At 43.1% G+C, this 13993-nt stretch overlaps 1 protein-coding gene across 2 annotated transcripts in view; it reads right to left on the reverse strand.

Annotated features, from left to right (window-relative positions):
• The window catches only part of igsf21a (immunoglobin superfamily, member 21a), a 171816-nt gene extending 167266 nt beyond the window's left edge, over positions 1 to 4550 (reverse strand). For both annotated transcript variants that reach the window (XM_070850545.1, XM_070850537.1), the window contains exon 1: positions 4412 to 4550. In XM_070850545.1, coding sequence (XP_070706646.1) covers positions 4412 to 4550 — 139 coding nt within the window. The remainder of the gene's footprint in view (positions 1 to 4411) is intronic.
• Between the last annotated feature and the right edge of the window lie 9443 nt (positions 4551 to 13993).

The following is a 13993-nucleotide window of genomic DNA, read 5'->3' on the forward strand; positions in this document are numbered from 1 at the left end:
AGCTCCTCAGTCCAGAACCTACTGCAGCTCCTACTCACAATTTGCATTTAGCATGCAAGGACGGCATATCAAAATGTTGTTGTTTTGTTTTTTTTTTGCTTTTATTCACTGCAGCACTAATTGGGAAAACAAGATACGGTGTATAAATATCAGCATTTGAGGAGAGTGATTGTACCGGACAGCAAATTGTCAGTCACTGTGAGGGATATCGAGAGGGACACTATTCATGTCGCTTTAAAGAAAGGCATTACCCTCAGTAGGAATTATGCAAAAGGACGTATTTAATATTACTCTGTGAGACACTTCATCCACAGATTTCTCTAGAAAGTGAAAGGCAAATGAGATACAGCATTAGAGATACTTTGATTTCTAGGTAAGACTGTTAGAAAATGGTGTAGGCCACAGGATGAATATGATTGGAAACATGAAGCCACGGCTCTTGCCAGCAATGAGGCATCAAAAAGCTGCGGTTTGATATAATTTCAATTCAGCGTCTGAACATTCTTATCTATAGATCATAATCTGTTAGAGAAATCTCTGAAGCCCTGTAAAGCAAGTCTGTTCTTCCCTAAATGGCACTGTACCACAGACTGCAATACCGCCTCGTGCCAACTTATTAGGCTCGTTTTTTTTCTTTTCTTTTTTTGAGGTGGTGAAGTCAAAACAAAAAAAGAAAAATCTAATTACCCTACACAACACTTTAATGTAAGAACGTGCACCCCCTCGTATCCACCAAAATCACAAATGGGACTGCGAGGAATAAAAACCCATCTAACTGAAACCCAGAATAGCAACACCATTCGCCCAATTAAATTCTAGGGGTGTTAGCATATTAATTTCTCCCCAACAAGAAGTCATAAATCAAAACAGTGAACTATAAACTATCTCCTGAACAGCAGCGAGTGAGCTCAGAGCAGCAATTGTGATTGGTTACTCTAGATGAAGCGAATACATCATCTGCCTCGCACATTTTCTGGGATGCTTTAGTGTCAATGCATCAGGCCACCACTGTAAAACACAAGTGCCACGTGCTCAATTCGGCGGCATCACCTTACGTGATGGCTTAGGGTTGATGCTAAACTGTAAATGAGTGCTGTTTTGTTCATGTTGGTGCATTGTCTCGCTGTCCAAAAGGCAACAAAAACTGCCAATCGGCGCCCCTTACATCTCGCTAATGAACAGGTCATATCTCGTTTGTTTAATCTACACAAAACCAGAGCCAAAAAATGACAAGCTGTTGTTTATGGAGGGGGTCGTGTGCTTGGCTTGGAGCTGTGCTCTAATTTTCTAAAGACGCGTTGTCACTGTGAGGTTGCCAGGCAACCAGCAAAAACTTCAGGAAGTCGCTCCTCCCCATAACCCCCCAGAGTACAACCACAAATTGAAGTTTTCTCACTTTGGTGTTTGTAAGAAATAAGAAAGCAATATATATATATCGTGTTGATTTGAGAGCTGTAGAAGTGCTAAGAGGCGGATTTTGTCACAGAGTCAGGCTAGCAGTTTGCCCCTGCTTCCAGACTCTCTGCTACGCCGAGCTAAGTGTCTGCTGGCTGTGGCTATATCTTCACCAGACAGACATAAGAGTGGTATTGATCTGCTCATTTAAGTCTCGGCAGGAAAGTGAGTAAACGTATTTCCCAAAATGCCGAACAATTTCCCTAACCAACACAAGCGGTTTTCCTGATTCTTAACTATGTCTATAAGGTCTGAAGTTCATAATAATTCGATTGTCAATTCAGGAGTCAATGCCTCTTAGCTCTCTTGGATTGGATTGGATTGGATTTCTATATGACTGCTAAACCTCCAGGGTAAGCACTGTGGTGAGAGCCGTCCTCAGATTGGTGTGTCTGCACTGATGTTGCTATAGTCAGTCAGGTGTAACACTTGGAGGCTGTAGACACATTGGGAGCTCGGACATAAAGCCAGCGCTTTGGAGAAGGTGCAGGTACGACTCTTTACTGTCACAGTTCTGTCATGGAGCACACAACATATGTATAATGTAAAATATGTATAATATACTAAAGATTTTAGATTTGGACACGTTATCATACCCCGCTGTGTACACGCATGTAGCCTAGAGTAGATTTATAAATGTCAATGAATAAAACATGTTAAAAAAAAAGAAAGAAAGACATGGAACTACTGTAGAAGCATGCTAAGCATACGGCCACTGAATATGAAGCCTGCTCTTGGAGCAGTGACACTGTGCAAAAAAAAGAATCCTGCACTACAGAGGTTCTCTTGCTAGTCACTTAGTAGGCACAGCTGCATTAAGCAGGAAGCTGTTAACTGATTACATGAAAAAGTTTCACTCCAAAATGAGATACTCTATGTATCATTTTGCATCAGGTTTATTTTTATTTTCATTTTTTTTGCTGTCATGAAAGAAACAGTTGGGGGAAATGAAAATGTATGGCATTTCAAGGTAGAGATGAGACACTGGTGCACACGCTGACATAGAGACACCTCGGTCTTGGTAGAAGACAGCCAAATCGTACACCGGTATGAGTCGAGCATGATGTCCAGAAGACAGCTGACATCAGTTTGTGCCAAGAAACTGCTTGTGGGAGGGAGAAAAAAAAAAGAAGCAGAAAGTAAAGGTGAAATCCTGAGGTGTATCCGCAGCATACATCGATTTCGTGAAAAACAGCGGTGACAAAAACAGCCGACAACCCTTGCAAGTCCAACCGCTAGTCAACTCAAATCCTTCCAATTGATTAGTTAAATTCCACCTCTCAGTGTTTGTTTGTTTACTTGGCGATCAATGTTAACTCCTGCGTGGAAAAGTCCACTCACTCAGCCACACAAAGCTAAGTCATCTAAGCAATTCACACATTTCAAACCAGCGTGATTGCCTTATTGAGGTGGTCCTAAATACTTTGAATGGCGCAGCAGGGCCTGCGTGCAGTTCAGCATCATACGAGCTGGCCGCACTCAGGGGCATTTTATCACTATGTTAAGCACAACTGGCATAATGATTTCCTATATGGGTCAGCGCAGGTCAGAAACACTTCAAAACAGCGAAATCCTCAGCTAACAGCGCAGGTTAACAGGTTAGTGTGTAAGATTGTGCTGCTCTGGTGCTGTGGCCAGGAGTGAACTCTCCTCTGACACCACAGTGTTGTGCGAGTCCAGCTCAGGCGGGATGAGATGGAGCCGCACACATGCTCTGTGTATTCCTCACTGAGGTGGGGGGGGGGAATCAAGTGCTTGCAGTGCAGCGCTTTAATGCAAGCTCTTGATGTATGACACCATGCAGGAGACGAAGATGCCACAGGGACCGTATGTGCTTACGAGCAGTATCCTCATCGGTGAGGGGGGAAACGTGCTGAAATGACTGCCGCCAGGTCATTATGTGCTGCAAATATTAGAATAATACCAGCTTCTCCTAAATTGCAGAGGGCTACAGCATCCCCAGTCCCATCACACCACTGCCTATCCAAAAAATAAAAAGGAGGAAACACAATCCAATGGAGGACAGCCTAATAATTCTCAAGCATCCACATGTTGTTTCATATCCGAATTCGCTGTCATGAGGGGGAAAAAAAGGATTAGTGTTGCGTGTTCATCCTCTGACATGTATAAAAATAAATAAATAATAATAAAAAAACGCGTCAGGATGGAGAGACAACACGCGACACTGATGTGCCACCGCTGTGCTGAGCGGGTCGCGCTGGAAGCAGACATCTGCATTCAAAAACAACAACAACAACAACAACAGCAACAACCCAAAAAAAAAAAGGACGCACTTTAATGTTTTCCGAGGCAACAACTTTAAAATCTGTTGAGCTCCGGCGCTAAGTGATGTGCAAAAGCCGCGATGGCCGAGAACAGAACGCCGAGAAGTGCGCTCGGGCATGTTTCAGTAGTGGGGGTGCTCCCAAGTAACGTTGTGGGTGCTGTTATGGGTGCTGTCATGCGTGCTGCTCGTGATAGTCAATGCAGAGGAATTAAGACTTAATACATGACCAGGCCTCCTGCTGCCCCCACCCCTGCACCCCCCCACCCTTTTTTTTTTTTTTTTTTTTGGTTTTTTGGGGTGGTGGAGGAGGAGGAGGATGAGGAGGAGGAGGAGGAGGAGGGGGGGTTGCTTTGAGCATCCCGACAGCACGCATTGTGCAGCCTGAACTGAATCCGGCCATTATTCATTGATTTCTCTCCTCCACGACTTGGATGGCACGGAGGGGGGGAAAGTTGGCATGAGGCAAGCATGGCACCGATCGCCTCCACCCGGCTGTCCTGTTAATGGCCAGTTAGTATTTCGCTGTCACACGAGAATCACTCCACTCACTGACACTTCGGCTACTGACAGACCCCCACGCATGGATCGGGGAGAAGGAGAGGAGAGGAGAGGGATGGAGGGGGGGGGCTCCGACTCTGTGAAAATGATAGTACGGGGGGTCAGACTTACCGACGGCTAAATCCAGTAGATCTGCGCACAGGAGCAAGCACAATGAGAAGACGGTCATCTTTCCCTTATTTTGCAATAAATCCCAAACTCCATTTGCGTTTACATGCTCTCCGGGTTTCGGCTGTGTAATCCCCGCCATTCCAGAGGTATGCGATTGAAAGGTGCCCCCAAACTATTCATGATGCAGCTCAAGTCTAAGTGGAGAAATCGGAGAAGTTGACAATGAATACAGCAGTCGGAGCGGCGAACATCGAGCATCTGATGAACAACCAAAAAAAAAAAAATGACTCACTGGCTGCGATTACAGATCAAGCGGACTGTTGGTTGGGTTTTTTTTTTTTCCCTCCCAGTTTAAACAATAGGGAGCTGCGGTGAGCCGCGGAGCAGAGAGAGATAGGCTCTGGAAAAAACGGAGGTTTGGATGAAAATGTGTCCCCTCTCCCTCTCTCCTCCTCTCTCTCTCTCTCTCTCCTCTCTCTCTCTCTCTCCTCTCTCTCTCCTCCCCTCCCGCCCTCTAGACAGACGCACAGTCATTCCTGATCACTCGCTCTTTTATTTCACACAATTTTCCTTAATCCCACCCTGGATTCAGACCACTCTAATTCTGCCCATTAAGCCGATTTATTTCCGTAGGATTTTTTTTTTTTTCCTTGTAGAAAAAAAAAAAAAAAAAACGGGCTTTAAGGATCCCTACACTCTGGTATGTAAAGCATGTGTAACACCTACAACAATATGATACACAAATAAAAGCAGTGGACAAATCACCACCAGCTGATAAAACATGTTTCACCACATTTTATTATGAAGGACTTGTATTCTGCTTTATTCTCCATTATAAAGTCCATTGGATCCAAACTTTAACTCCAGAACACAAACGTGTTGGATATATTTCGTTGGAGCAACATTAAAACCCACAAAGGCTTGTTTGAACTTAATGAGTGGCTGTGTAATGGACCCGATCGGGGGGAAGGTTAAAGTCACTCCTCTGGTTCGAACTGGCTGCGATCATTTGTCTCATTAAGGATCATCTATCATGCAGACAGGCAAGTGTGGATTCAAATGGAAGGGAGGATTTCCCGGGGATGAAGTTTTTGACTTGGCAGAGTGATAACCTGTGTGCTCCTGCAGATTACAGCAGGGTTATGAATGGCTGCAACACAACCGTTTTAGACTGTAATGACACACACACACAAAAAAAAAGCTATTTGTAAATGTCACTTACAGTAAAATAATGTACATGTAGGTTATTCTCAAACAGCACAATGATATTTCCTGAAAAATTCGGATTCGCATATCCATGCTGTCACAAAGATGAACCTTCACAGTTGGTTGATAGATGTTGACTTCGTTATGATGATGTCCTTTTGACAAAGACGTTGACTCCGTTTTCGATAAATGAATGCAGAGGTGAAAAGTGCGTGTGCGGAAATAAGCAGAATTCCTGGAAATGTTCTGTGTGGATTTTAATTCCCCGCACGGCAAAAGAGATACAGGAAGTGATGATGATGATGATGATGAGAACACGCTTCTGCTCAGCTTGTTCTGTCATTGTGGTCACCTCCAAAATCATAACAGGAGTTAAAGCGTAATGGGGCCCCCCCAAGTATTGTCAGGACTCCCAAACTTCGACGGGCGCCGCAGGCTGTGTCGTTCTAAACAGCATCACCATAGCAAAGTTAGCCCCGGTGTGCTGCTCTCTTTTGGTCTCAAATAGTGTTTGCAGCTCTATGAGCCTTTGTGAAATGGTCCTCTGAGTTCTCCTTCAAAGTCCGGGCAATAAGTTATTCAGGAAGACAGCCACCGCCATGCCAAATCCATTCCCCCCCAAAAATATGAATTCAGGTGAATAAAGTCATTGGTTTCCCATTTTCAGCAAAGCCGACTCAATATATCAAGGCCGTAAACTCCTATTGATCTAAGCAGCAGTGACCCACTAAGACTTTTACCTTTACAGGAACCCCAGGAAAGCTGTTTTGTAGCAGGTGGCGATATGGTGGTCCATACACTCTACTCATTATCAGAACCTTGTCACGCAGTGCGACAACACCGAGCTGAATAATGAGTAGAACAAGCAGTTCCTCAAAAAAAGACAACAGCGTGAAAAGGAGCAAGGTGTCACAAACGTCTGAATTCAAACTTTAAAGAATATGTAAATGCATTGCCAGAGACTTTGCCACACTCCCACACCCCTCCCCTCACTACTGGCGGAGTAGACAGGATGCCTCCTCGGTGAAGGTCTGCAGTCCTGATGCACTATCACACATCTCTAGAGGGCAGTGTCAACAGCAATTTATTGGGCTAACATGGCTGAACGTGTTGCTGTCCATACGGCATCCGACCCACTAACAAAGAGGGGGTTTCGGCCTTGTGGGAATCCGCATTCTGTTTTCATGTGCTTACTCCTCTCTTTGTACCATAGGCACAAATCAATAAGCCTTAAATGGTCTTTTAGCTTTTTATTTAGGATCTAAGAATTGCAAAAAAAAAGAGGAAACCTGACACCCAGATAGACTCCGTCTTGGTGAGGATTACTCCGTCTCCTCTCATTCTTCTCGTCTTCCCAGTTATCCTGAAGTACTTGTTCCTTTGAATGACTTTGCTGTGACGCCCGTTATCATCCCACTAATCCAGAATCTATTTTGTGAGCATATGCAGTGCTTCTGACTGCCGCTCTGCAGATAGCAGATATACATTTTGGTGAGTCACATACTCGTGGCAAGTGGGCGGATACTGTTCTTTTCTCTAATAGCGCACTAGCATGTGCATTAGTTTGTTGTGCAGCACGTTGTCTAATTGCATGTCTTTTTATTTAAATGGAGTTCACCTAAAGTTCAGCGAGCCCAATGAAACACTCAACCACCAAATGCAGAGGTGTGAACACATAACTGCTGGCTACATTTAACTCGATGACATGAAGTAAATACGTTTAAACACAGACTAAGGAATAGGTTAGGCCATGTGACTGCGTGATTTGTGCTTGTTCCCATGTGGAGCCTTGAGCGACTAATCTGGCATCCCATTGAAAAACATTTATACATGAAATCAAAACTGTCCTACTCAGAGCCGCAGCATTTCTCCAAACCTTTTTTGTTTCCGCTCCCACAAGCCTCCAAGCTGTGCGAGTTTTCCTTCCCCTCTCTTTGTCCTCTTTCAGGTCTCCATGGTGAAGAGGAAGTCGCGGGGCTCGGGTCCTACTTGGCGCCACCTGATGTTGCTCAGTGTCCTCCTGGATCAACATTCTGTATTAGAAATTTTGCAATTGTAATTTCTATATGTACCGTAGTAATGTTGGTTTGTTCTGTACAGGTGACATCTATTGCATGTCTGTCCAGAAATGCTAGAAGATGGATCACTCCTCTGTTTCTCTTCCCTGTTAAGGTTTTTGGGGGGAGTTTTTCCTCATCCGAATAGAGGAGGACCGAAGGACAGAGGGTGTCGGAGGCTGTACAGATTGTAAAGCTCTCTGAGGCACACTGTGTTTTGTGATTTTGGGCTTTATAGATAAAATTTAACTTGACTTGTTATGTGCATCCTTTGGGCTATGTATTTGTCTACTTTTGTATTTTTAGAATCATGGGAATCATGTCTTCTCTATGGGATATAATCTCGCATTTGGGAGATTCGGTGAGATGTGATGCTGTGCTGTCACATCCTAGAAATGTCAAAAAAGTCAATAAAGAGTCAGAAGAGTATACGACAGGTGCAGGTTGCAACGATAAAAAAAATACATCTGTAACGATGTGAAGCAGAGAAAAGAAAGCAAAACTTATATTTTGAGAGGTTGTAAGCGACAAATATTGGTATTTCTATTGATATAATTTCAATGACTTGGCAATGAGCAAAAGTCTCATTGAAACGTCATTAATTTTCTGTCACTTCACTAATTAATTATCTAACAAATTGTTTCAGCACTGCCCAGCCATTGCTGATTATGGTCAGTGTTTTAATTGTACATCAAAACACAGGACAGTGTCAAATAATCAGCTGCCTCTCTCTACACGTGTTGCCTTTAACGCTCGGTCATTTCATTGAAGCATGGAGTTGCAGGTGTTTTGTTGAACTCACCAAGTTGTTTGGAATAACTCCACAATGACCACACTTCACATTTTCTGCATCTTCAGACTTGCACTGGCTGATATTGTAGCCTGTTGCTGAACTGCCCATAAGTAACACTGAAAATGGCCAATCAGACCGAATCTGTTGCTTTGTGCTTATTGGCTTATATTTTTTTATTAGACGTGAACAAAAGAAAAAAATTAGGCTCTGACAAAGCCATTTGAATTTCGCTATAACTGTTGGCAAATAGTGACAGGATTATCAACAAGGAATCTCACTGCACTGAAAATTCAGTGCTGCTGCATATGTAGTAGAAACACAGCATGTGTGCGTTTATAGACTTTAATGCTTCAAATTTAATCAACATACTAATTTATATCGAGTTTGCATACTACGTTTTTCTTTGCTTCACCGACAACCATATAACTGACCAATCAAAAAAGTGCATTTGCCGAAGAACAACAATACACAGAATAGAGCTATTGTAAGCTAGGCAACATTTGTCAAAAGAAAAAGTTAAAGTGGCTTGAAATCAGAATACCGACACGGACAAATGGAAATTCAGATAGTTTTGCACAGCCTCACACACGTGCCATTGTCTAAGAAATGTAAGCTGCTCTATGCTTTCCGTCCACCACACCTGGGCCCTCGGTTGGAGCGAATCAGGCAGGAGCATCTGTCAGTAATCACGGTAGCCCTGGATTGCACAGCACCATTGTGGTATGCAGGACTGACCCAGCTGATGTCGCTGACAGCAACAGAGGCCAGATGCCATGTCTGGAGAGGCCGCTCTTGGTTCCTGGCCATGCTGGTGAATTTGGGTTTGTCCCCCTCAATATTTCTGACTGTCCAGACTGCAGAGGTTCAATCCAGCCCAGGCCTTTTGTACTTAACAACTACTAGGTGTTGGGTGGTGATTCAAAAAGAGCTAAGTGCATTTTTTGCCCCTCTCAATGTTGAGGAAACTGAGCACAAATTATCAAAAAAAATGTCTCTGATTTGTTAATAGTCCCTTATTTGGTTTTATTTTGGATCCTTCTCCAGAAATGGCCCAATAAAAATCGAAAAACAGACGAATTTACCATATGGTTGCCTAAACAAAATCAGTGCTTGAAATAAATTGCAAATTCTGTGACTTTAGTTAAAGTTGTATCCTTCATTGTTGGCAGTGGGAATTTTTATTTGTTTGCGCATCATCGATCTTGAGCACCCCACACAGATCCTGCATCCTTGGCAGATGCAGATCAGCACCATGAACAGCAGTCGTGACACTCACTGGTGCAGAACATCCAAAAATGATGTTCCCAAGCTGTACAGGAAAGCAGGAGGATACCAGAGGTTTTTATTGATAGATTTGAACTTTCATCAACAGCTGAACAACATTGGACTGATAATCTGGCATACCAGGCGTTTTCCTGTTGGTCTGACAGCTAGAATTGTAGTTTTTGATATCTATAATATTGCTAATGACCAATGGCCCATTAAACAGGGGCAGCACCGCATTAGTTCATTTTCTATAATGACGTCTGGATGGCCCCACCCTTTCCCCTCTGTCCTTACTGTTTCTTACAAATATGCTCAGAGCCAAACCTGTGTGGATGAAGGAGGGTGCCTTTGTCAATTTTCATGATGGATAAGCAAAAACAACAGAAGAGTGGGTGCAGAGAAGTTGCGCGCCAAAAAAAACATTAATCTAAATACGAATGCCACCAAATGTGTAAAAAAAAAACAAAAAACAAATCACAGATACGTTTGCTGCAGTGGCTGCAGCAGTAGCTTCAGCATCACCCGCCACTATGCATCAACAGGTGGAAGGAGGAGAGGAGGCTGGCCGTGGCCACTGCCAGGCAGAGGAGCAGGAAGAGGAGCAGGGACTCCCAAGACGGGCGCAAGGAGGTAATGTGTGTGCCATGATGATGATGATGATGTATGGCGTTTAATTCAATTAATGACAATGATAATAAGATAAAGTACCATAATCCTAACACTATCATAAAGTGAGACCATAAGCTGCTGCCGGTGCTCCCTCACTTAGTCAATGCCAAATGGCACAGTATAAGCTATTTAGCATTATTTTGGTGGCCTAGCATATAGTGCACATTTGTATACTTCAGTTTTTACTAAATCGTTTGAAAATGATACTTCTACTTCTAGTAGAGCTTTTTTTAAAAAATTTTTTTTATGTCTTTTATGTAACACTTAACATTTTATTGAAAAACACTGTCCAGTGAATTTAAGATTGTATACTTAAATTTTATGCAGGATGACCAACGCTTCACCTGGCTGAATCTTTGCTGAGGTGCTGGAAGCATAAAAACAGCAAACTGATGAAAAAGGTTTCCGCACACGCTCCAGTGAAAGTCTGACAGACCGAAAGCTTAGCATTTAAAGTTGTTGACTGCATGGATCTAAGTGTGCGGAAACCTATTTTCATTAGTTATACTTACATTTTATTAAACAATTTGAAATGATGCCGTGTATTACAGCAGACATTTTCTTTGATATTTATTTGTACTTTTATTTAAGTGTAGATACTGTGTACTCCACAGCCACCTCTAATTACTGGGGAGTCAGTCAAGAGCGAGTGAGTACACTGGTCCACTTACACTGGTACACTTGTCCAAGGCTCTTAATACTCAGCTTTGTAGTGGTTTGGGAGAATAGTACAGAGCAGGTGGGGAGTTGGTCTGGACCACAAATGCCAGAGATGCCAAAATTATTACTTTTTTCCTCAGTTCAGTGAACCAATGTTATTTTGGATCAATTAAAAACAACTTTGTTCCCCCTAATGTGGTAATCTAGAAACCTTTAGACTGATAAAGTCACATAAACCTCTGTCCTGAAAATTTCAAAACTGCCAGGAGAGAATAGGCTCATGTCAGTTTTAATAATACACACACCTACATTATAAGTTATACGTGATATTTCAAGCGTGGGATTCCTTTGTTGTGGAGTTAAGGTGGCTGGCATGTGTGTAGCATAGTGAGCGCATAGTCCTCACTGGTGTTGGCCGCGTTCAATGTTGTAGAAGTAAAAGGGGCTTATGGACCACCAGAAAAGCCAGATCATCTCTGTTGATTATTAATACTAAACACATGCCTAAAGTACATATAGAAGAAAAAAAAAAATACTAGAAAGAAATACTTAAATATTGGCAAACCCTCCACTGATTAACAGTGGCTGGAATTCCCTCTGTGTGTCTCCTCAGGGCACACTGCCTGTGGCAAAATAGGCATGCAAAAGAAAACACAGCTAAAATACCTTTATGACAAAATGTTTAACAGCATTTGTAATGCTGGCTTAAAAAACAGCCCGAATCTCAGCCCTAATTCTACAAACGCCGGGACAGATATGTGTCATTTACAACACGTGCAGCTCGAAGCTTGTTGTGTGGAACAGCACACAGTGGGTCTGTCACTGGAACCATCCAGCAAAATGACACAAATCAATTGGCTCAAGCGAGTTGTGCACACAAACCAGCGATGCGACCTTTGTGTTTGTTCCACAGTCAGACACCTGTGAACAGCAGTAGTTCAATCACATGGGGATTCATGAGGGAGCTGTTGCTAGACGACTTCTAAGCATTAGGAACGACTGCCTGGGCATTTTGTTGGGTATGTGAGATTGAAAATAAAAAGGATATTGTCCACCTTAGGCAAAATGGACACTGACATCCAGAGTGACTAATACTGCAGCGTGTTGCAGTTTTTATGCTGCTGTGGCATCAGCTAAGAGACGAACAAATTTGTTTGTCTTCGGCCGCTGTTTCATTAGTTGTTCAATATGCCTCAATACGTTGACTTCACTTTGGCACCGAACCTCGGGGGAATCCCCAACACCAGTGTCATTTCATTTGTCTGGAAAACTCAAGTGAGCCTCTTGAGATCAACCCTTTAAAAGGACTGAGAGAGCCAGACATCAACGACGGTCACTCGGCGCGGCAGATCAACCACTGTGCAGCGCAGTTTCTCGTCATTTCTGTTTTGATGTCGACAAGCTGCTGGCTTACACCATTTCAAACAGATGTTAGTGATTCCAGCAAACAGAAAGAATGCCTGAGCAAATAATCTATACATGTAAGCGATAATATCCAGATTGTCAGAGTCATGTCAAAATGTAATTTCTGTCATGCATTATGAATTTGCTTTATGCAATTACTTTGCTAGAATGTTACATTTCCACATTATTTGCATTTAGAACTAAACATGTTACTGAATTAGGGCAAAATAAAGTGATGAGCCTACAACTGGTTGACAATCCATCCATGACAACTGACTACAAGGGCAAGTGCATTCTATAAAAACACCCCCCCCCCCCTGCCCACTTTCCCTCTGCTCCCCAAATGGCCTCAGTGCGGCATATGCTGTTATGTAATACCAAGGGCTGAGGGTAAGTGAATGAGGGGATGTGGAACTGCTAATGAAACACAGCTTTAGTCACTTAGAAATCAATTGTGGCATGAAGAGAACTCTAAAATGAGCACAAGGCCGGCCCCAAATCCGTTCTTATTCTGTGTAATGCAGTTGTCCTTAATGTGAGTTGATATTTAAAGACAGAAAAGCATCTCCCCGTCCTGATCTGCTGGTGACAATACCGGCATCTCCCCGCAGAATTAAAGGTTATTCTGAATGGCCACACTTTTTGTGTGTAAACTCTTTATGTCACCTGCCAAAGAATCTTACGGTGATTGAAAATTGTAAGTGAATTGGGAGCCTCCTCAGTGTCTAAGTCCTTGCCAATACAAAACTATTGTGTGATCACAATAAAGGCATATAATTCTCATTTGTATAACAGAAGAGGTGCAGAGAAGCTTTATCAGACCAGTGTTGGACATTCTCGTTTACCGAACATGGATAATGAATAGTAATGCATTCAGACTGGGTCATTCTGGGTGATGCAATGCATAGCATGCATTTAAACATTAGTAAATTCATGTCTTGGATGGAGGCTTTCTCTAACTGTCTGCATCCAGCTCACTGATAAAGGCCAAGCAGAGAGCTGATGGTGCTGGACACACCACAAAAACTACATCTGAACATCAGCCACACACAAAGCAACACCATTGGCTGACTGTCGGCTTGGTGTGCAAGGGCCCCGACAGCTTACATTCCAGTGCAATGAACATGGACTCATTAAGTGAGTGGGGTGGGGGGCATTCCTTTAAGGACGTCTTGGTCGTAGATGAATATCAGATATCACAGCTTAAAGCTTCTTTACACGATTTCTCAGCATCCGAGACCAAAAACAAATGTGTGTCTCCTCTCTCTCAGCTCCGTGGCCGGGTCACAATTGCTGACTGACGACCTCTCTTAGCTGTTGGCTCCTGTGTTAGCTCAGTAGCATAGCGGAGTCTGCTGCTGGGCAGCGTTGCTGCCAAAATGTTCGGCTCGGTCTCACTGTGCTATGGGTTTGCTCACCGAGTGATCCACAGATCCGCATGCACTAACATGCATGTGCGGCGATCAGTCTATAGAACAAATGGTTGTATAATGCACTGAATGCTGTAATGATAACCTTTAAGACTAC

Source organism: Pempheris klunzingeri, chromosome 2 (assembly GCF_042242105.1).
Source record: "Pempheris klunzingeri isolate RE-2024b chromosome 2, fPemKlu1.hap1, whole genome shotgun sequence".
Classification (NCBI taxonomy): Eukaryota; Metazoa; Chordata; class Actinopteri; order Acropomatiformes; family Pempheridae; genus Pempheris; species Pempheris klunzingeri.